Here is a 21,768-nt window from a genome sequence, read left to right as displayed (position 1 = left end):
AGAAATTTTTCAGACAAAAACCCTTTTCAAATTCGGAAAGAGCAACCTCAAATTATTGAAACTGCATCATTATCTCATTTTCGGTAAAAAGTGGATTTAGAACAATTTTGCTTTACGCCAACACGAATTGTTATATCAACATCAATGATCAACATTGACCATTAAAAGATTATTTTCTTTATCAATTCAATACTGAAGGCTTTTAAAAGAATTTTTCTGCGCTATCTGTTTTTTGGCTTGAAAAAAATTCTATGATGAAAAATTATGGAACACAATTATAAATTTGTTGATCTTATGAATATCATTATGCATGTGACAAAGACCGTGAGGGAATTATTGAACAAAAAAAAAAAATAAAGGTAAGTACTGTTACCACAATATCTGTAATTCAAAAATATGTATACATAAGTATATTTGCTTTTCATTTAATTAATCTTTTATCGGATTTTTTTTTATTAAATAAGCTAGTTGTTTTTTTTTTTTATTTTGTCTGTTTACATTTTATTTATAAAGTTGTTGATATATTCTATTTATGTATAATCTCAAACAAAAAAGACCTTTTCGAAATTATAAGACCAACGAAAACCAACGAATGTATACTAAGAGGCCTGAGCCCTGTATTTAAGAAACAAAATATCCGTGCATAATATTTGTAGTTGTGGAATAATTTTCTTTTGCAAATTTCAATAAAAGTTAAGCTAGAATACTAAAAAATTTGATTTGAAAAATAAAATTGCACATTTGTATTGTTTAATTCTTATTTAAATTTGTAAGTTATTTGTGTACATTAATAAAACAAAGGCCTCTTAGTCTAGATTATACAGGAAAAAGGAAAGGAAAAAAAGTATAAAAGCTTTTGGCGCATGAAAAAAGAATTGTTTGTTTATTTTTTTTAAATCAGTATTATTTTACTATATGGCTGTTTAAAGTATTTGAATAAACTAATCTAAAAAAATTTAAAAAAAATAAAAAACTAAAATATGGCTATGTTGGTTTGAATTACGTTTACTTTGCACAAAAACTAATTAAAGATGACCTATGAACTACCTATAAAAATATAAGTATATATATAATAAATAATAACAATTACACACGAACAAAAAAAAATGTAATAAAACCAAAACAAACATATAAAATGGCACAATTTTCCCACCTTTCTTACGTTATAAGATGTGGTCTGTAATAATTATTTATTATTATACTTCAACGTTTTTTTTTTTTTTTTTCTTTTCTCTTAAAGAGTATCTTAAAAAGTAGTTTTTTTTATAATTTTTATTTTATGTTTTCGTTTTATAATAAATTGTAAGTAATTGTTTATTAGAATGTTTAAGGACATAGCAATTAAAAAAATGGTATTGCAAAAAATGGCACTTACTTCAGTTAAACATAATAAAAAAAAAAAACAAACAAAATCTTATCAGCGATCTATGTATATATTTAATCCTATTTTTCTAAGTTTACTTAAAAAATAATTTATATAGTAGTAAGTAAATTCTGCATTTCTCTTTATTTATATTTACAAATATTTTTGTGTAAGTATGCGGCTGTGTGTTACTTGTGTAACTGTTTCTGACTGTGTGTAATTTTGTGTGGCTGAGGGAATAATTGTGAAAATTTTTTGGAAATATATTGCTTACTTTATGTGAGTTCATTTAAAGGAGCTTTATCTTAAATTGGGTATGAGTGTTAATACAGGCAACACAACTTCATCTGGTGGGTCAGTGAGTGCGGAGTTGTTTAGTTATGGCGTGTGGGGAATGGGAAAAATGAAGAAATTTTGGGAGCGAATGGAGGCTTTCTTTACCAAAATCCCATACCCGGGTGCGGCGGATGTATTGTAGGCCACCGCAAAAGTTCCCTTCAGTCATCCTCGCGCGAATCAAAACTCGTCGCATTGCCTTCAGATGAGAAACCAGATGGCGATAAACTATCTTGGGGGTAATAGAAACTGTGCCCACCGCCGCTACTGCCTCCACATCCCGGAGGAGCACCACTCATAAGAAGGCCGTTGGCCGCTGAAATAACAGATGAAGGTGGTGTCACAGATGGCCCCAATCCGCTGCTGCCACTACCTGCTGCACAATTCGAACCACCACCAGTTCCTGACCGATTGTCGGCAATAGTTTGCCCACTATTGGCTGCAGCAGCAGCAGCAGCCGCAGCAGTAGCTGCTGCTGCCTTCATGTCTTGCAAATAGCCAACGTTTTCTGAGCCGTCGCGGCACCACAATTGACGCATTTCAGCTCTTCGCGTTCTCATAAGCATTTTGTACTCAGAGATTCGCATTTTCTTGCCATCAACTATGCATGTTCTTTTCGGCCGAGGTCTATATCTATAGTCAGGGTGTTGTTCCATATGCAATTTGGATAGCCTGGATTGCTCTTCATAGTAAGGTTGTTTATCAGAGTTAGACATTGCTTTCCAACGTGCGCCGAGAATTTTTGAAATATTTGAATTGTGCATATCCGGACAGGCCTTTAATATCTTCCGACGTTCGTCCTTCGCCCAAACCATGAAGGCATTCATAGGACGCTTAATATGGGGCTTGCTAGACTCACGTTCACGTTCCATTCCACTAGGAGCTGATGTTGGGTTAAGAGCTCCAGTAGCGGAATTATTTATGACAGGAATGTTACTTGCACTGCCACCACTCACACTGTCCCGACTTAGCCTTGATGCTCGTACCAGTCTTACCTTTTCATCATCGTTTGATGGTTTTACACCATGATGTGAATGGTGTGGATGATGTTGGGCTGAACTAAGAACAGATTCTGAAGGTGAGGTCCACATACGACATGCAGATAGAAAATCAGGTGGATCTTCCACCACCAACTGAGCACAATCAACAACTGAGTTTTGTGATGGTGATGGACCGGAAGGACAGATCGATCCACTACCGTTCACCTGACTATAGTGCGAGGGAAGAAATGAACGTGGCATGCCACGCATGGAATTATTCAAATGAAGGTTATTTTTGGTGTGGCTTGAGCCTTGACTGTGAGGGTTCATTCCATGGGGACTGGTTAGAAGACACTGAGATGTGTCATTGATACTAGGTGACACATTCGCTTGCTGCTGCTGTTGCTGGTGATGCGGCTGCAATTGCTGATGTTGTTGTTGTTGTGACATTGAAGAATGTATTGGGGATAATTTTGGTTTGGTTAGGTTAAGTGGTATGTCAGAATCGACTGGAGATTGCTTATGCAATGACGTACACTGCGACTGCGACGGTGACTGATTTTGCGCAATTTGCAGCGGTGGTGACTCTGTGTTCAGAGAGCCATTTCCCGACGATGATGAAGTTGCTGCTGCCTCCACTAGAGCAGCTTGCAATTGAGCTAAATTCGCTGTCGCTGTATCCCACAGCGGTTGTACTGGTAAAGGCGGTCGCAGAAAAGCTGGCAAAAACGGTACCAGTGCAGAGGGTGGTTGTTTTACGGAAAACTGTGCATTCAACTGCGACTGCAGCTCATGAAGACGAGAGTCATGTTGAATACGCTGTAAGTGCTCCTGCTGAAGGTTTTCGTAGTCTGAGATCTCCAGAGTAGTCTGAAATCAGATTAAAAAACACGCACAAAATGAAAAAAGGCTAAAAATGAAAATATTTATAATACGACTAACATATTTTGTTTCTAATTTTCGACGAGAGTTCAAAATTCTGCATTAAAAAGGCCTAATAGAAGCTAAAAATAAACGTGAATACCTTGTTTGAATAGCGAAGCTTATAACTATAGCTAGGATTGTGATGATAAGGATGAACGGCAACATCATCGGCAAATTTTTAACTCATAGAGGTTTAAGATTTTTTCATTACCGACCGACGCACGTTTAAGAACATAAATAATCAAAATTGGATCTGTAATTTGGTTTTGTTTCTCTACTAAAACACAATTTTTTCAAATAAAATCGCCAAGTTTTTAAAGAAATTGCTCAAAATCGTTTATATTGTCTTATTACACAAAACCAATGATTTTATGTTATGTATCTACCTATAAATTCATATACAAAAACAAGGTCACATTTGAAAACATGCATACACACAATCTCATGTCATAAACTTCTCCAGAACAAAAAATAAGAAAACATAAGAATACTTTTTCTCTTCTGATTTAAAATCGCAATCGCAACGCTTTACTCGTTCACAGATCACAAAAAGTTGAACAAGAAACAGAAGAATGGGAAGAAAAAACAGAAAAGAAAATACAGATAATTTGTTTTGCTCCTGATTTATTTTGCAGACATAGTCTTCTTTCACACAATTTATATAACCCTCTCTGTCTGAACCAATACTATTCACACAAACAGCTGCTTGCTTGTTCTCGTACTTGCACAATCGTACCATATACATATACACAGACACACATACCATACACGTTTAGCGAACCACCTAAGTGTTTGGCGTAATAATTTTTCGTAACGAAATTTCTTGGTTCGCTCCCCATGCCAAGACGTGCGATAAAATTTGTTCGTACCCATGAATCGAAAAACTACCGAAATATGGGGAATGGTGCACATGTCTCAAAATTTTGTTTAAAAAAACTTGCATAGTGTCATTATACTTTTTAAAGAACTTTTCTTGGGTGCTGAGCTCGAATCCGAAGTCAGAACAATTCTATCACATCACGTTTTTGAGATAATCCCGTTAGAAAATCGAAAATGCGGCTTTTTACCAGTTTTCGAGATTATTTTTTAGCGTTTGGTATTTGTTTGAAGTAAATTTGTAACGGTTTCTAAATCCGTTTAAATCTTTTAAATATCTCTTTTCTTTTTCGAGAATTCTTAAGTTGAAATCAACGCGTTTGGTATTGGTATATCTCATGTTTATTTGCTTTTAATAGCAAATCCCGAAAAGTTTTTTGCCAATCGCTTTCAAATTTTGACGTTCGATTTATAATCTCGCAACTTTTTATATTGGCGAAGGTGGTTAATAGCGGTGAGATACATCAAAGCGTGACCGTGTCAAATAGTTATACTAAATAATAATTACCAGTGAGAAAAATGTAACTTTTTTTTGTTAAAAACAATATAAGAACTTACAGGAATGTAAATGAATGTGTCAAAATTTGAAAGCGATTGGCAAAAAACTTTTCGAGATTTGCTATTAAAAGCAAATAAACATGAGATATACCAAATACGTTGTTTTCAACTTAAGATTTATCGAAGAAGAAAAGTGGCATTTAAGAGATTTAACAGGATTTAAAAAGTCAAAATTTAGTTCTTTTAGAAACCGTTACAAATTTATTTATAACAAATAACCAAACGCTAAGAAATAACTTCAAAAACGGGTAAAAAGCGGCATTTTCGATTTTCTAACGGGATTATCTCAAAAACGTGATGTGATAGAATTTTTCTGATTTTCGGATTCGAGCTCAGCACACCAAAAACCTATAGAAAAGTATACCTTGGTTTCTGTAACAAAAAAAAGTTTTATATTGTTAACCAGTGTTAATGTACATAATGTTAACCGATGTTAAAGACAAACCCCTTTTTTTCTTTTTAAAAAATAAGCATCGGCAAATGTTTTGGTTTGCAGATATTAGTTCACAGAAAACAGGCCTGCGCATTAAGGTAAAAATTGATTCTTGGAGGTTTGGTTGCTGTATTATTTGCAAAACCAGAATGGTTTTACTAAAAATATTAAAAATATAAATAAAGCCATGTTTTAAATAAAAGAAAAACAACTTAATCATTCATGGATACCTAATAAGGTTAAAAACCATTGGTTTGGAAGATTTCTAAAAGCTTCTCATTTATCTGTAGTGAAATTAGCATATGTTTGGCTCTTCATCTCACATATTTATGTAGGTATGCAATTAAAAACTAATGAATTCAAATAATAGAGGAAGGTTTGTATTAACATTGATAAAAAAGAACAAACAATCAAAAAACAATAGAGCTTAATGTACCTATATGTGTATGTATGTATGTGATGTCCGTAAAGTAATGGATGAAGATTGATGAAAACTCATTACCAAAAATAACCATTTTTCTTGAATGAAGACGTCTCGTATTAAGAGGACCTTTATTTTCAAGCAACGACTACAATTATTACAATGAAAATGACTATGACAACGGAAGGAAACAACAAAACTCAATCAGTTGTGTATTATGAATTGAAAAGTAAGTAAGTTTTGAGCCTGCAAATGACCTAGTTTCCTTCGTTTTTCCTACCCAAATCACAAATTTTCCTAAGAACACTCTCATTTTCTGCCTCTCAAAACAAATAGTACTGTTTGTGTTTACCCTCTGTTCCGCTCCTTAATCAAAGAATATATTTGCATCGTTGTGTAGGCTGTCGCATAGTGTCGTTTGTTAACGTTGACGAGGTCGACCCGTTGTCGCCGCTGCTGATGAGTGGAGTGAATGAAAATAATTATTGTTATTGTTCTCATTGTTTGGAGAAACTAAGCTTAGAATGAGACAAAGCAAGAGGATTCCATAGACTGTAAAGGTTGATGCTTGATGGTAAATCACATTCACAATGGGATGTTAATAAGCGAAAAACTTCATAAACTGCATTAGACGTTTTACAAAAGGAAAATAAAAGGACCCCGCACATTTTGTATGGCAAGTGGCCTCGGTGGAACTGTCTGAAATTTGTATGTTGTTCTCTTGAAGCTCCTGATCAAAGGCCGATATGGGCAGAAAGTCAAAAATAGACTTTTATTTGTTTATTAATAATCTTTATTGTTGAAGGGTCAGAAATGTATTAGTTTAGAAAAACAAATTCTCTATAAACCAACTCTAAAAATCCTTAGCAATCTTTTGTTGTTGCTTCCAGAGTAAAATTTTACTGAGCTAAGTACTGAGTTACCAATAAAACACGGCTATGGTTTTTGGTTTGATGGCTGATAGGTAATGCAGTCTAAAAAAAGACAGAACAGCCAAACAAATAGGAACTTTAAGCTAAATGAATAGTCTTTCAAAAAATAATAATCATTTTAACAAAAAAAATTACGAATATGTTTGTTCCTATATAATCTTTTGGGCTAATGCATTTAGTTCATATAAATAGTTAAAGTTAATCTAGTAATGGGGGTGCTAAGTTTTTTGAATAAGATTTACCCGAGTAAAAATGGAATTCCGCCGCACCACCGCTGCACCACGTCCGCAGCACTTTTTGACCGCCGCACATATGTATGCTACAACACGTCCGCACTATGATCAAAAATTTCTAAACCACCGCACCACCGCTGCAGCACGTCCGCACTATGATCAAAAATTTCTAAACCGCCGCAACAACGCTGCAGCACGTCCGCACCGTTTCATTTTGAAAAAATGAAAAATATGAAAAAAATATAAAAATACTATTTCATTTTGTATGAAAAAAAATTCTATTCACGTACTTAGGCTAGGCGCACACATGCGATTTTAGTCGCGCGATTATTCAGTCGCAAAAATGGATCACAAGGATTTCAATGCCTGTGAACACACATGCTTCCCGCGACTAAAAATTTGAAAATTGTGTCTACAGTCATCGAAATTCTTGTAATCTAATTTGCGACTGAATAATCGCGCGATCAAAATCGCATGTGTGCGCCTAGCCATATACAAATGTTTAAGTCGTCTTCAATGTTATTTTTCCTTAAGTAACAAATTGCCAGTTCATGCAAACATGACTTGGTGGTCGAGTGGTTAAAGCGTTGGACTTCTAATTGAAAGTGCTGGGGTTCGAATCTCCTTCTCATCGGTAGTTTATTTTTTATTTTTCAAAATTCCAAAATTATGTATCATGGTGCGGCGAATTTTTCATACAACATGAAATAGTGCGGACGTGCTGCAGTCTTGGTGAAGCGGTCGTGCATCGAATTTTTCATTCAAAATGAAATAGTGCGGACGTGCTGCAGTCGTGGTGCGGCGGTGGATGCGGCGAAAATTCCTGCAAACGGCGGTGGTGCAGCGGTGGTGCGGGGCTCGAGGTTTTTTTCTTTAAAAATTCAATTTCTATTTTTACTCGGGAAGTGCTAAATTTTTGGAACAAATTTTTTTGGGGATTTTATGGGGCTTTGAATTGTTCAAACAAAGTACAAAATTTGTTTTTTTTTTTAAATATCTCCTAAACGTAGGGTGGACAAACGATGATTTTTTGTATACGTAAAGAACTCGAGGTGGACAAACGACAGCGATTTGAATTTTTGTAAAAAAAAATTGGTTTTTGGGAGTTTTAGTGGAATTTCAATTTTTCAGTGCAAAATTTGTTTTTTGAATTGCTCCAAAACGGAGGGTGGAAAAAGATAATATTTGGTATGTATGTAGAACTCGAGTTGGACAAACGATAAAAGTTGGTTTTACACGTCTATTTCAAAATTTTACCGTTTTAGACGATTTTTCATTTTTCAAACTTCCATAAAAAAATAACTAGAATTTGTTTGAAGGGTGACCAAACGAAAATGTTGGGTGGACAAACATGGACAAACGGTGGTAAAACGAAAGTTTGGTTAAAAAATTTTGATGTCGCAGTTCTGGCTTCACGGAGCTGATTTCGCACATACAATTTGCCTGGGTTTCTTGGATCCTAATATTTATCATAAATTCTCCTTCCACATGTTCTACCTTAAACTCTCACTTGATTATTTTAAAATTAAACTTTGGGCATAAGATTTTTTACGACAAATCAACCCAACATATCACAGCATATATCGCACTTTAAAAAATATAGTGTCAATTTTGGAATATTTCGATATTCGAAAGGTTCGCAAGGTCAAGGTCACACCATTTGGTATATTCGTACCAAATGGTGTGACACTATCTGCAAAACTCGCCGCAAGCAGAACAGAAGTCTCGTTATGAAATTTATCGTTTTGATAATTTAGCTTTATGGTTTTCTGATTTTACTTTTCTTTTTTGGGTTGTGACACTATCTTTCTCAACGCGCGATATCAACATAACGTCGCCCTAGTATTAGAGTGCCATAAACGCCAAATTGCATTTTTGAACCAGGTATGCAGTCTTTTTATCTTATGTTTTCGAGGGTGATCTTTTCAAATCTGTTATCCGTTTTGTTCTATCTTTTTTCGTTGCTAAGATATTCACGTATTGTTTGACTTAAACACCAAATTTCTGGCGCGCAGATTATAAAAAAAAAATTTAAATGCAATTTCCCAAAAATGTAAAAATGGCGTTTACGGCACTGCAATACTAGGGCGATTATATGACAACTCATGTGAGGGGAGCCTATCATCTGACAGGTCATCACAAGTTTTAATTCGAACAATTTTATTTTTAGTTCAATTTATTTGAATGCTCTTCTTTTAGGAAGAGACATTCTCTGACAGTTTTTGTTTTTATTTTTCTTAAAATTTTTGTTTCGATTACAGTAAAACCCGGATAAGTGCCTCTCGCTTAAGTGCCTAACCCGCATCAGTACCTTTGTTTTTTTAGAACCAAAATTTGAAGGATTTTTTCACATAAAATTCATCTTTTAAGTACCTTTCGCTTAACTGCCTTCCCCGCTTAATTGCCTGGCTTTTCAAATACTTATAATTGAATTAACTTGCAAACAATTCTTTAAAGTACACATTTGAAACAAGTTTGAAAAACTTTGAAAAACTTCGTTTCCTAAACCGCTTTAAAATTCTAAAATTCTACTATAGGTAGAAATTAACTAGTTAGCTATTTTAAACTTTCAAAGTAATTTTGTATTGTGAAGATTATGTTTTTAGTAATCCAACATGTTTTTTTTTATTATTAAATAAATATAGAGATAACTGCCTATGAGCACTTAACCGGGTTCTTGTAAGTACCTTACCCGCTTTAGTGTCTATCAAAATGGGGCATTTAAGGTGAGGTACTTATCCGGGTTTTACTGTAATGAAATATTCTCTATGATGAACTATCCATGATTACATGACCTAAGATTAGCTGTGACGTGATTAGTTGAGTTCAAAATATTTTCAGACATCAAATTCGAACCCAGAACACCAACATCCATCCGAAATAAAAGTGTTAAGTGATGTTATATTAATCTGTACCCACTTGCATATATGACTTCTTATATTCATTCAATTTCTAATTAATATTACACCACGTAAGTGCAACAGAAATCTTAAAAAATACTTGAATTTTGTCATATTTGCCTAATTAACCATTAAAAATGTTTAACACTAAAAATAACTGTAGGTACATACTACCTCCAGTATTCAACTTGTTAAATTAATTTGCTCATTCAGTGTTATGATAATTATGATGACATGAGTATGTGAAACTCTGTTATAGGCGGATATAATATTATGCATACATATCTCATTCATTAATTTTGTATTTGTTTACAAAAACAAAAATTGAATAAAATTGAAATGAAAAGAAACAAATACAATGATCAGGAATATTTAACACTTCAATCTTTAATGGCTTTAAGACTGCTTAACAGAGCATAAAGCTCTTTTAATACAAAATTTTTAATAGGTGTGCGTTCATTCTATTAATGGAATACGCTTTCTTTAATATCTACTCTCTCTCTCTCTGTTACTCTGTACATTTCTCGTTCCATAAAAATATATAATAAAACAAGAATTTACCGGCAGAATACAAGTACAGTTTTTTGAGGACTTTTTCATTACAGTCGTATCATTATAATACACTGAACAAAAAAACATAATCTATATAGTGGTTTATCTAGTTTTTATCTAAATGGTTGATCCGACTCAAATACTTTTTCGACCGCTGAACGCAGCCGTTTGGCGGTAGAAGCACAAAAGGAAAAGAAAAAAGAAAACAACTGTAGTGTAGGTACTGCTTTACTGCTAACCTGGCATTCTTTTATTTATCCCGGGACGCCCCATCCGTGGGATTATATGAGTTATTTATCGTCTTATTCTCAATTCACTGTTCCAACGGGTTGGGGTCGAAATTCTGTATGTTGCAAAATTCTGTATTCAAAATACTGTATGCCAAAATACTGTATGTCAAAATTCTGTATGTGCAAAATGCTGTACGAGCAAAATTCTGAAAGTCAAAATTCTGTGTAGCAAAATTCTGTTTGGTCAAAATACTGTATATCAAAATTCTGTACATCAAAATTCTGTATATCAAAATTCTGTAAAAATGCTGTAAAAAAATATCGTTTTGATAATGTAAAAAAGTGCGCGCGCACTTTTGTACATTATCAAAACGATATTTTTTTACAGCATTTTTACAGAATTTTGATATACAGAATTTTGCCGTACAGAATTTTACAAAACAGAATTTTGCAAGTCAGTATTTTGTCCATACAGTATTTTGACGTACAGAATTTTGTATTTACAGTATAATGACGTACAGAATTATGGTCTCACAGTATTTTGACCCTACAGAATTTTGTCGTACAGAATTTTGACAAGCAGAATTATGACCCGCTCCCTGTTCCAACAATAAATTATTTCCTATTTTTCTATTACTTGTAACTAGTGCCGTCCAACTAAGCATTTATGTAAGGTAAGGTCTTACAGGCAGTTAAAATTATTATTATTACCTATTACTTGTAAATACGTACATGTAAAAATGTAATGAAATATCAGCGAAAAAAATATGAAACAAGAAATGTGGTAGGTACGCTTCACAGAAGAAAGCTTTCTTTTTTGTAAAAATATTTTAGATGCTAGTATACACTTTTTACTTGCGATATAGGTACTATATATCAAGTTATGCATTCGTACAAAAAAAGTTGAGATAGCATTTTTCCATGACATTACGATGGCAAAGAATGCCAAAAAAGTGGGTCCCGGAAGTCCGTCTGTCTGTTCTGTTCTGTCAGTCTGCCTGTCTGTAAACAAAGCTACAGCCTAAACGAATAGACCGATTGATGTCAAACTTGGTATGAAGCATTATTTGGCGACTCTCCAGAGGGGTTTTTGGAATTAATTTTTTTGGACCAAAAATAACGGTACCTACTTGTCATAATTATTTTTATTTTAAGTGGAGCGATTGAATATAATTCAATTTATAAGTTCAAGTGACCTCAACTCTAAAAATTTATAAAGCGTTTCGCCCAGTTACGACAGTGGGCTCATCAGTTAGATCTGTTAGTAAGGGTACGACAGATCTTACTGATGAGCCCACTGTCGTACCTGGGCGAAACGCTATATACATTTTTGGAGTTGAGGTCACTTGAACTTATAAATTGAGGTACTTGTCATATACCGATTTTAGTAAAATTGAAATTGCTCAAAAACGGCTCCAACGATTTTGTTTAAAAAATTCAAATGTAAGTTTAAAGACAAGGTCTAACTATTAATAAACATTTTTTTTTTTGAAAATCATTATTAACGGTACCTGCTATAGTACCGTTTTTTTTTTCAAACCCGATTATCTCCGAAAAATAGAATAGAAAAAAAAATAGAATTTGAAAAAAAAAAATAATTTTTGGATTTTTAAAAAAATTTTGAAAATTTTTTAGATGTTGATTAGTGATTTCTACAAAATTTCATAGCAATTTTATTTTAAAACTTTTTTTCCAAAGAATTATTTATAAAATTTAGTTTTTTAAAAAACGGCTCTAACGATTTTGAAATTTTTTTTCCAAAAATGCATCTTAATATATCAATCAAAACTGCATACTTGTTTTGGAGGGCAATTTGATTTCAGATTCTATTTTATTTTTTTAAAAAACGAATTCATTTTTTTTTTTTTTGTACTTATATAGTAGGTACCTACATTTTCCAAATTTCTATATAAAAAGCCTTACAAATTTAAGCAACTTTAACTCTAAGAGCAAGTTCGTGCGACCCAGTCGTGCATTTTATTTTGTTTATATTCTTGTCTGTGTATTTCAGTTTACATATTTATTAAAATATTTCTATGGTTCTTTAAATGCTTGAACACTTTGCACTGTCTCCTTGATTTTCTTGTTTAATTATTATTTATCCTGACTGTGTTATGTAATCAATTTGTTTTTTTTTTTTTTTTTATTTTTTTAGATAAAATCAATGAGCTTTTGAAGAATTTTGTGTTGCGGATGGTGGCGGATGGATGCATACGAATATACAATATGTAAATTATCCATCATTATGGTATGAAGAAATAAAATCCACGACTGGGTCGCACGTACTTGCTCTTGCAGTTCAAAGAACTTTTATGTTAATTGACTTGTGATTAAAAGAGCTGCCTCTATACATACATTTTTAGGAAATTTGGTGGATATAGGGGAAGAGTCGCCATTGAGACCAAATTTTTGTTAAATACATTTTTTTCTTGTTATTTGACCCTTTTAAGAAGAACTAAAAATGCAGTTTTATTGCAATTATTTTTTTTTTATTTTTAAATATAACGCATGCAAAGTTTAATCAAAATCGTTAGAGCCGTTTTCAAGAAAATTGCAAGAACTTATTAACGATGTGCGGGAAGAGCCGACTAGTGATTATAAAAAAAAGGAAACACCATATTTCCGTTAAACGCATTATTTGAGAAAAAGTAAAACGTAGTTTGATTAGAAAAGCTTAGATTATTATGTACGCCAGCCAAGTTTAATCGAAATCATTAGATTCTTTTTCGATAACTCAAAATTTTAAATAGGAGGTAACCTTTTTAAGCGAGATATTAAAAAACAAAAAAATCAACTTTGGAAATTACAAAATAATCATCTGTACCAAATTTCAGGAAAATCCGTCCACCCGTTTAGGCTAAAGAACCAGCCACCTTCCCTTTTAAACTACATTTTGACGCTTTTATCCAGTTTATCTCGTTGAAGAATTAATCCTCAATCTTAAACTTGATGATAAAGTTGATGTTCTAGAAGTTTCATGAAAAAGTAATCACAACAAAAACATACTGTTAAAAAAAGAGCCAAGTTCTCCTATGTTGAAATTATGCTGGCACAAAAAGTACTGAGATGTAAAAGTGTACCAAGTTCTAAAGTTTGGGTTCAAATTCGTATCAATAAAATTTTGATTGTTCTCTTGACAATTTTTCTTTTAATTATCGATTTTTAAAGTTATTTCAAAAACTGCCAAGTAAACAATCAAAATTTTATTGATACGAATTTGAACCCAAACTTTAGAACTTGGTACACTTTTACATCTCAGTACTTTGTATACACCACAATTCCTATCACAGTGTAAAATTTCAAGTTTCTACGATATCGGGAAGTTTTCCATAATTTTGATGATCTGTCAGTGAAACTACTCATCGTAGGAGGCTGAGGTGAGGTGTTTGGTTTTGACCAGCTCAACAAATGTAGCGAGTTTGAAATTTCTAGCATCTTTGGTGTGGAAGTTAGAGGGGGGTCGAAAATGGCCTGAGTTGTTTCATGTAAATAAGGGTGTAGTGCCAAAGTTGTTAGAGAACTTGGCTGGGCACTACCGTGCCCCTTGATTAAAAGTAGCTAAATTATTTACAGACTAAAACGATAACGGAGAAAACAAGTACGCTTCTCCAGTGGCGCACTGAAGGGGGTGGCTCAGGGGGTTCAAGCTCAAGGGGGTTTTCTGATCAAATTCTTTTTTTTGTATGCTTTGTTTTGATTTATAGTCTCATAGGTAGTAAATGTTTTACTATATTTTTTCTTTAGTTTTTTTTAAATTTTCTTTTTGAATTAGCTGTTTATTATCTGAAGATTTCTTTATTTATTATTTTTTCTTTTCTTTTTATAATTTATAAATGAATATTTAATAATATAGAAAAATATAAATTTGTCATTGTCATTGTCATCGCAATCGTGTCGTCTTTCTATATTTGAAATTCTTTCATGATATGGTCGTGCAGCTCTTATTGCGCTGGACTATTTTGGGTCCTTGTCGCTTGAATATCTATATTAATGGTTGATTCTAATAAAATCGTAACAGGTATTCGGTTTTCGAGGGTTCACATGATTTTACGCGTTCATTGATTGGAATTTAAGGTGCGCAGCACACTGGCTTGAGAGCTCAGAGTTTAGGTCCCAAGGTCCTGGATGAATTTCGTTATTTGTTTGAACATTTGAACATTGAAGTAGTCTGCCCTTGTCAAACTTGGTTTTCTACAGATTCCGTTTGTTGTATTCAGGGGTTTAACGTCTTTCTTTGCGATAGGGTTGGTTGTGTGTTGATTTTTACTCGCAGTGGCTTGAGCTGCGAGATAATTCGAAAGTCTCAGCCTGGTAGTGTTGTCGAATATATATTTGTCGAGGTAAAATGTAACGACAGGAAAATTTTGCTAGGTTCAGTTTACCGTCCAAATCGTAGCATCGGTTAAACACCGTTGTTCGCATTATTAGAAGAGTTATCATTGTTGCGTGAGATTTTAACCATTATGTTCTAAGAAGCCCTGACCTTCTCGATAGAATGAGATCATTGAATATATTTCCTACTAATGTGTCAACCGAAACTCACTTTACCAAGGAGAGTAGTACCTTACTTGGCATGTTTCTTGTAAGTCATTTACAAAAAGTTCTCCTTTATGACCAAATTTCCACTAACATGGAAATGAATACTGCATCAAAACTTAGCTGACGTCACAACTTTTTTCGGATCCCCTGCATTCGACTCCTGATTGACTGAACTAAAACTGAAGAACACAGTCTGTTTCTCTTGTGTCCCAAGTGATTCATATTCATGTCTAATATTTTATCTTTTTGCTACTTTACTTTTATGAGTATAGAACTTTCTGCACTGTCTCCGCATTCGGGGCCCTGGCGTGTCGGGGGCCCCGGGGCACCGCACCGCACCGCCCCGATCGCCCAATGGTGTGTACGCCCTGATTGGTGGTCGTAGATTTTCCTTTCAAAAAACCGTGTTGCCTGAAAACAATGTAAATGAAAGTACGTAGTGTCGAAGAAAACACTTTCGAAAAGTTTTGGGGTGCCCGATAATTTAGCGATGGGCTTATAGTTAGCTATATCTCCTTTGCAGCCCTTTTTGTGAATAGAGATGATAAATGAATCCTTCCACATTGTTGGAAAAAACCCTTGAGATAGAGATTTTTGGAACAGAGTGGTAATAAGCAAGGCTAAATTTTTTTAATACAATCGCGGGCAAACCATCTGGGCCCGATGAAAAATCATCGTTAAGTTATTAATTTTTAGTATCACGTCATCAACATTATAGTTAATTGAAACCAATGATGTTTGTTTACAGTTGTTCATGTAGGCGAAGTAGTTCCTATCAGGTACTAACTTGCTATCGGAGAAAGCAAGACTGAAAAAATTGGCAAACAAATTAGTTATAATTTTAGAATCACTGGAGTGGAGTGTACGAAGCTCCCTTGAGTACCATGACATATTTTTTTGTTGTGTATACGGCACTAACTGGTAAAATCATTCGAAAATGACTGCGTAAAAATTATTGGTTAAATTATCAATACTGTAAAAATAAGATCAATCTCATTCAATTTGGTAAAGTTAGCCTTCCGGAAATTGAAACAGTATTGTTTTTCAGACTCTACTTCCGAGTAACAATGTTCATAGGCGAAAATTAAGCATAATGGAGGATGATAGAAGTCGATTGTGGAGAGAATAAGGCTACTTTAATCTTCGATACAGTTATTAGCATCATTGAAGAAGATAAGATCGAGTTGTCTATTCAAGTTATTTTTAATATCACTTATCTGAAGTAAACCGCAATCAGACATATTTATCAGTAAATAAAGTTTCTTTTTCAGTTGTTGCGTTAGTAGCAACTAAATATGAATCATCATCTGATCTTGACCACGACAGATTGTGAAGATTAAAATCACCTAGGATCAATAAGCCATCATCGTGAACATGAATGGTATCACCCAAAAAGTTAATAGAGTTAATGAGATTTTGATAAGTTTCGATAGGGCTGCAAGGTCGTAAATGACAGCATACAACATAAATATTTTTAGACTTGAGACTAATTTTTACACAAATCATTTATGTTTTCGGTATTAGGAATATCAATCAAAGAACTATCGAAACTAGAATGTACAGCTATTAGAACCCCTCTTCCAAACCTATTCCCAGTTTCTAAAAGACTATTGCGGTAAACATTATAATCTGATAAAAAAATCATTGGTTAAATTAGTTTCGCTTAAGGCAAAAACGTCAAAAGGAAGTTTTTGGGTTTTAAGAATATATCAGGAGCTTTGGGGCGAAGTCCCCTTACATATTGATAATAAAGGGGCAAGCACATCAGTTTTTGGAAGCATTTAAACGGTTATTTGGCACTTGTGCATTTCTGTTGACCCTTATTTCCAACAGTGGAATAGCACGTTGGTAAACCATTCGCCTAGTGTTGTAGGTTCGATCCCCAGTGACTGCCAATTTGTACCTTTTTTACCGACCAAAAAGGAGGAGGTATTCAATTCGTCTGTTTTTTTTCTTTTTTTTATGTTTGTAACCTCATAACTTTGGACTAAGGGCCAGTTGTACAAATATTTGCGGGTGGAAATGGTGCAGTGGATGTAGTACTTGACTGCTAACCTGAAGGTTGTGGGTTCGGCCCTACCCCAGGCAGCATTCTTTTCTTAATCCCCCAGCTTGGAAGCCACCCGTGGAACTATATGAGATAATAATCATCTTATTCTCAATTCACTGTACCAACAAAAATTCTTTCCTATCTTTCTATTTCTTCTAACTAGTGCCGTGCAGTTGCATTTAAAAGACCTTAGGTCTTACAGGCATATAGTTAAATTATTATAGTTAAATTATTATTATATTTAATCCGTGGATCAGTAACTTTTATCCTCTGAAATCGGTAGTAAAGATGAGGATTAGCACTTGTTCAAGGTCCATATATGTAAAAATAGCCACATGCATGCTTGAACCGAGGTTGACCCGCAGCTAATCCGCCGAAATCGGCGGGTTAAATTCCTGAACCAAGGCTGATCCATGTTTGTACAACTGGCACTAAGTGAACCAATTTTGATCGTTCTAACTATAGGAACTATGAGAAAAACCATAAAACCCAGTTTTGATCCATGGAAGTCGGCTTTGATTTAAAGATACTTGATAACGGCAAACCGAAACCGAAAAATAGTTGAATTCACGTGGTTTTCATTGATTTTATGTTGATTTTGAGTTGTTTTTTCATTCAGTGTATACTTAATGTAAAAGAATTGATAAAATTATAACTATAAGAGCCAGTCACTTTATGCGATATTCCCAAACCGTACGTTTTACAATCAAAATCTGTTGGGTTCTTGGGAAAATGCGTAAAAATAGATATGCAAACTATGTAGATATCTACACATTTAATTTCCTGAATAGACTAGAAGGAACTTTACTTTTGTTCCTCATGAAGTATATACCTAACTGTTTTTAGTTGGATTATATCTGGTTAAGTAAAATCTTTCATAAAATTATCTGATTTTCTATTTGTATCATGATTTCATTGGATGTATGCAAAGTAACAAAACAGAAAAAGAAAAAAGGAAAAAAAAAAATTGGAACAAAGAACAGCCATCCCCTTATTGGTATTTACCAAAAACATGCTTTGTACATTATATAAATTAAATATCCATTCACTATCACATCATCATCACTTCATCATCAACATGTTTCAACTTTGTCCTTGTTTATATTCTTTTTCTGCTACTAGTTAAGACCCAACTAGAGTCCTGAATCCTGAGTATCTTTTATTGTGAATATTGTAATAAGGTTATTCTTACCATGTTGCATCTATTGCGTTCAAGCATAAATTAAATATCAAGCAGAGTGTCCTTAGTTCTGAATTCCTTTCTGTCTTCTTTTTTATTTTAATTTTTTTGTTAGTATGTAAATTCAAAATAAAAACAAGACCATATTGACAATGGATCATGGTTGTAATAGTTGTGTTATTCTTTTCAGTGAACTTCTCGTTTTTATGTGATGATTTCGTAAAACGAAGGGGATGAGCACAACGAAATGATATGTGACATCAATCTGTCGTCAAATTAAGATAAAATGAAAATGAATTATCAACCCTTCTTTGTTGTGAATCTTCAATGGGGACTGTGTTTGTTTTAGTTTTTGTTATTTTTCTATATTTTTTTAATGCAGAGTCAGATAGACAATGTGATTGCAACCCCATTAAAAGCATGCTAAAGTAGGCTTAGTAAAACAGGAGAAGGGGTAAACCAGAACGATAAACCCAATCAGACGTGGATTGGATACACATGCGGCAAATTTGTTATTTGGTTACATAAGCTGAAAGGATATATAGATACAAACAGCAAGCAAACACTAGGGACAAATATCATTTCATGGTACTGATGTTTTTCCTCTTTGGGCTTTGAAGCTAGTTAGGGTGACGGGGATGAAGAGAGATTAAATAGCTGAAGTTGTTAAAATATAACAGCATAATTATACATCGTTATTAATGCGAATCGACATATATGTACTTTTAGAAGGTTAGTTAAGAAATAAACATTATGATATGTTTACGGTTTGATATGAAGCTTTTGAAAGTTAACGGATAAATTAGAGTGCATAATAAAGTTGTTATATTAACTGTGAATACTTTTTATGCGTTAGATAGTTACAAATTTATAAATAATTAGATTTGATGTTGCCAAACCCAGTAGATATTAATCTTTTTATAAACAATAATTTGTTGTACATTATATTATAAATTCAATTACATTAAAATAATAATTATAAACTGTTATTATGAAATAAATCAGTGATACAATAATTGTATGAACGATCGTGTCTAATATTGACTATCTAAAAGTTAAGTGACGATTTTCTATTTCAGCTCCACAAACAATCTCAACGCCTTTTATTCATATAATTTTAAATTAACTTTATTTTTTGTGTGCCGGTGTAATTTTTTTTCGAGGTCTTTTTTTTTCTTATGGAAACATTGAACGTCATATGGTAGATGGCGTGGAAAGCTATTTCCAAAGTTCCAATCCCTCTAGTTCGAAATTCGAAAATGTCTTCTTAGGTTCTGGTCTTAGCTTCTAGATGTTTCCATTTCCAGAAGATAGAGGGCGTTATTTATCGCACTTCTAGCTGGAATCGTATTTTTGGTATTCAGTTTTCCAGGTAAGTTTTAATGAATGCGTTCAGATATTTATTAAAGATAGGTTCGCATTTATTAAAGGTGCGTTCAGATGTTGATCTTCACAGAAGTAGGTAGTGTATCCAGACATTTATCTTAAAAGTAGTTCAGTATCATCGTTACAACATATTTGAGAATATGGACGCATTATTATCAAACCAGGGGGATATTTTATTGTCAACGAAGAGTTGAAGCAGTGGACGTCTTTGGAAAAATAAATTAGGATTTCATTTATGGACAAAGCCTTATTTCAGGGGTATTTCTGAAACATAAATTAAAGTTTTGTGCTGGCTGGGAAAATGCATTTAGACCGGTATTCATAACAAAATCTGCTATTACACGGCGACTCAAGAGTCTCGGCTCTTTTCGAAAATCAATGAGTGCGAATGTTTTTTTTTCTTCGCACTCATTTTCTTTCGAAAAGAGTCACTACTCATGGATCGTGTGTAATACTTGTGAATCGTGTGTAATACTAAAGGCGCGTTCTTTTTCCAACCATAGTTTCCTATTAGGTTATTAGTGGCGTGTTTTACATTTACATTTTAATTTCATTTTAGTAATGATTACCAAAAGAAAAAAATGTATGAGTTTGTTTTGTAAACCATACATCCACTTTGACATATCAACACCCTCAACTCATTTCATGGAGGGGAATGACGGTGTTCACATTGCACTTACTCCGCCGACATGGAATAAGAAGAGAAGGTAGGTAATATCATTAGTCACCATTTTACAAAATGGAGTAATAAGTTTTTAACGTGGCAAAGTCAAAAGCAACAACAATTTTCAAGACAAATTTTTTAACAACAATAATTACAATAGGGCAACTGTCAAAAAATTAGGAAGCCGTCTTTTTTTTTCTTTCATCTGAAAGTTCTCGATACAGACTTTCTTCGCGTGATAGTACCTTCTTTGCTTATACCATGCTCCGCCGATTCATTTTGACAGCTTTATACCTAAGTCCAAAGATTTTGAATGAGTTTAAAATTTCTTGCCTCTTTTGGCTACCTATTCGCACCATTAAGTACAAGTTTTGGCTCTTTAAATTTTGAATTTGGCGATTCAAGGCTCCTTTAAAATCAAAGCATTTACAGCAAAAACCCGCCAAAAATGTGAATAGGCAACCAATTTGCATACATTTTTCATTTGATGAGCATTAAAACCAGAATATACCTATCAACAAATTTAAAAACATACTTGAAGAAGTCTAATTAGCAGAAGTTATTTGAAAATTAAAAAAAAAAACTTAAAATCTCATGCATAAAAATGTATTGCGTTTTTTTTTGGCAAAAAGTCAAAGAGTGAAAATTTTGAAACTCATTTTGTGATGATACAGATACCTTTGTAAATTTCCCACTTTTTCACTGTTTAGGTCATTGTAGTTAAGACATTATTCAGGTTTTTTATTTTCGCTGAATGCTTTCATGTTTCAGTTGAAATTTCATTTCAGTCGATTGGAAATTTTCCAACAGATACACTCCGCGAAATAATGATAAGGACAAACAAATTCTTTTGTTATTCCACAGTAGATTATGGAAAAAAAATTAATAGAGTATGGCAACACTGTCCTTTGGTCTTATCGCATCCTAACGGTAATGCCAATTTTTTTTTTGTTGTTACCTTTGTTTTAAACACGTGAGTGATTTTCATTGTGGAACGAAATATTGATAAGGACAAGTGTCCATAAGTGACAAATATCACATATAACTAAAAAAAAAAGCTGAAAAAAGGTTTGCAAGTTGAAAATAATCCACCAATTTATCAAAAGAAATACCAATTCTACTAATAGTCCAGTGCATTTATATTTTGACCCAGCAGTTTGTACCACCCCCAAATTTTTTTTGCTCATTCGATAGAGCACTGGCTGAATATC

The 21,768-nt window shown here is 33.5% G+C and overlaps 1 protein-coding gene across 5 annotated transcripts in view; it reads right to left on the bottom strand.

Annotated features, from left to right (window-relative positions):
- Positions 1–364: 364 nt before the first annotated feature.
- LOC129920721 (myb-like protein Q) overlaps positions 365–21,768 on the bottom strand; it is a 359,404-nt gene continuing 338,000 nt past the window's right edge. For all 5 annotated transcript variants that reach the window (XM_056002277.1, XM_056002276.1, XM_056002278.1 and 2 more), the window contains one exon: positions 365–3,549. In XM_056002277.1, the coding sequence (XP_055858252.1) occupies positions 1,861–3,549 (1,689 nt within the window). In that variant the 3' untranslated portion in view covers positions 365–1,860. The remainder of the gene's footprint in view (positions 3,550–21,768) is intronic.

Source organism: Episyrphus balteatus, chromosome X (assembly GCF_945859705.1).
Source record: "Episyrphus balteatus chromosome X, idEpiBalt1.1, whole genome shotgun sequence".
NCBI classification, from domain to species: Eukaryota; Metazoa; Arthropoda; class Insecta; order Diptera; family Syrphidae; genus Episyrphus; species Episyrphus balteatus.
This window is presented reverse-complemented; position numbering and strand designations above follow the sequence as displayed.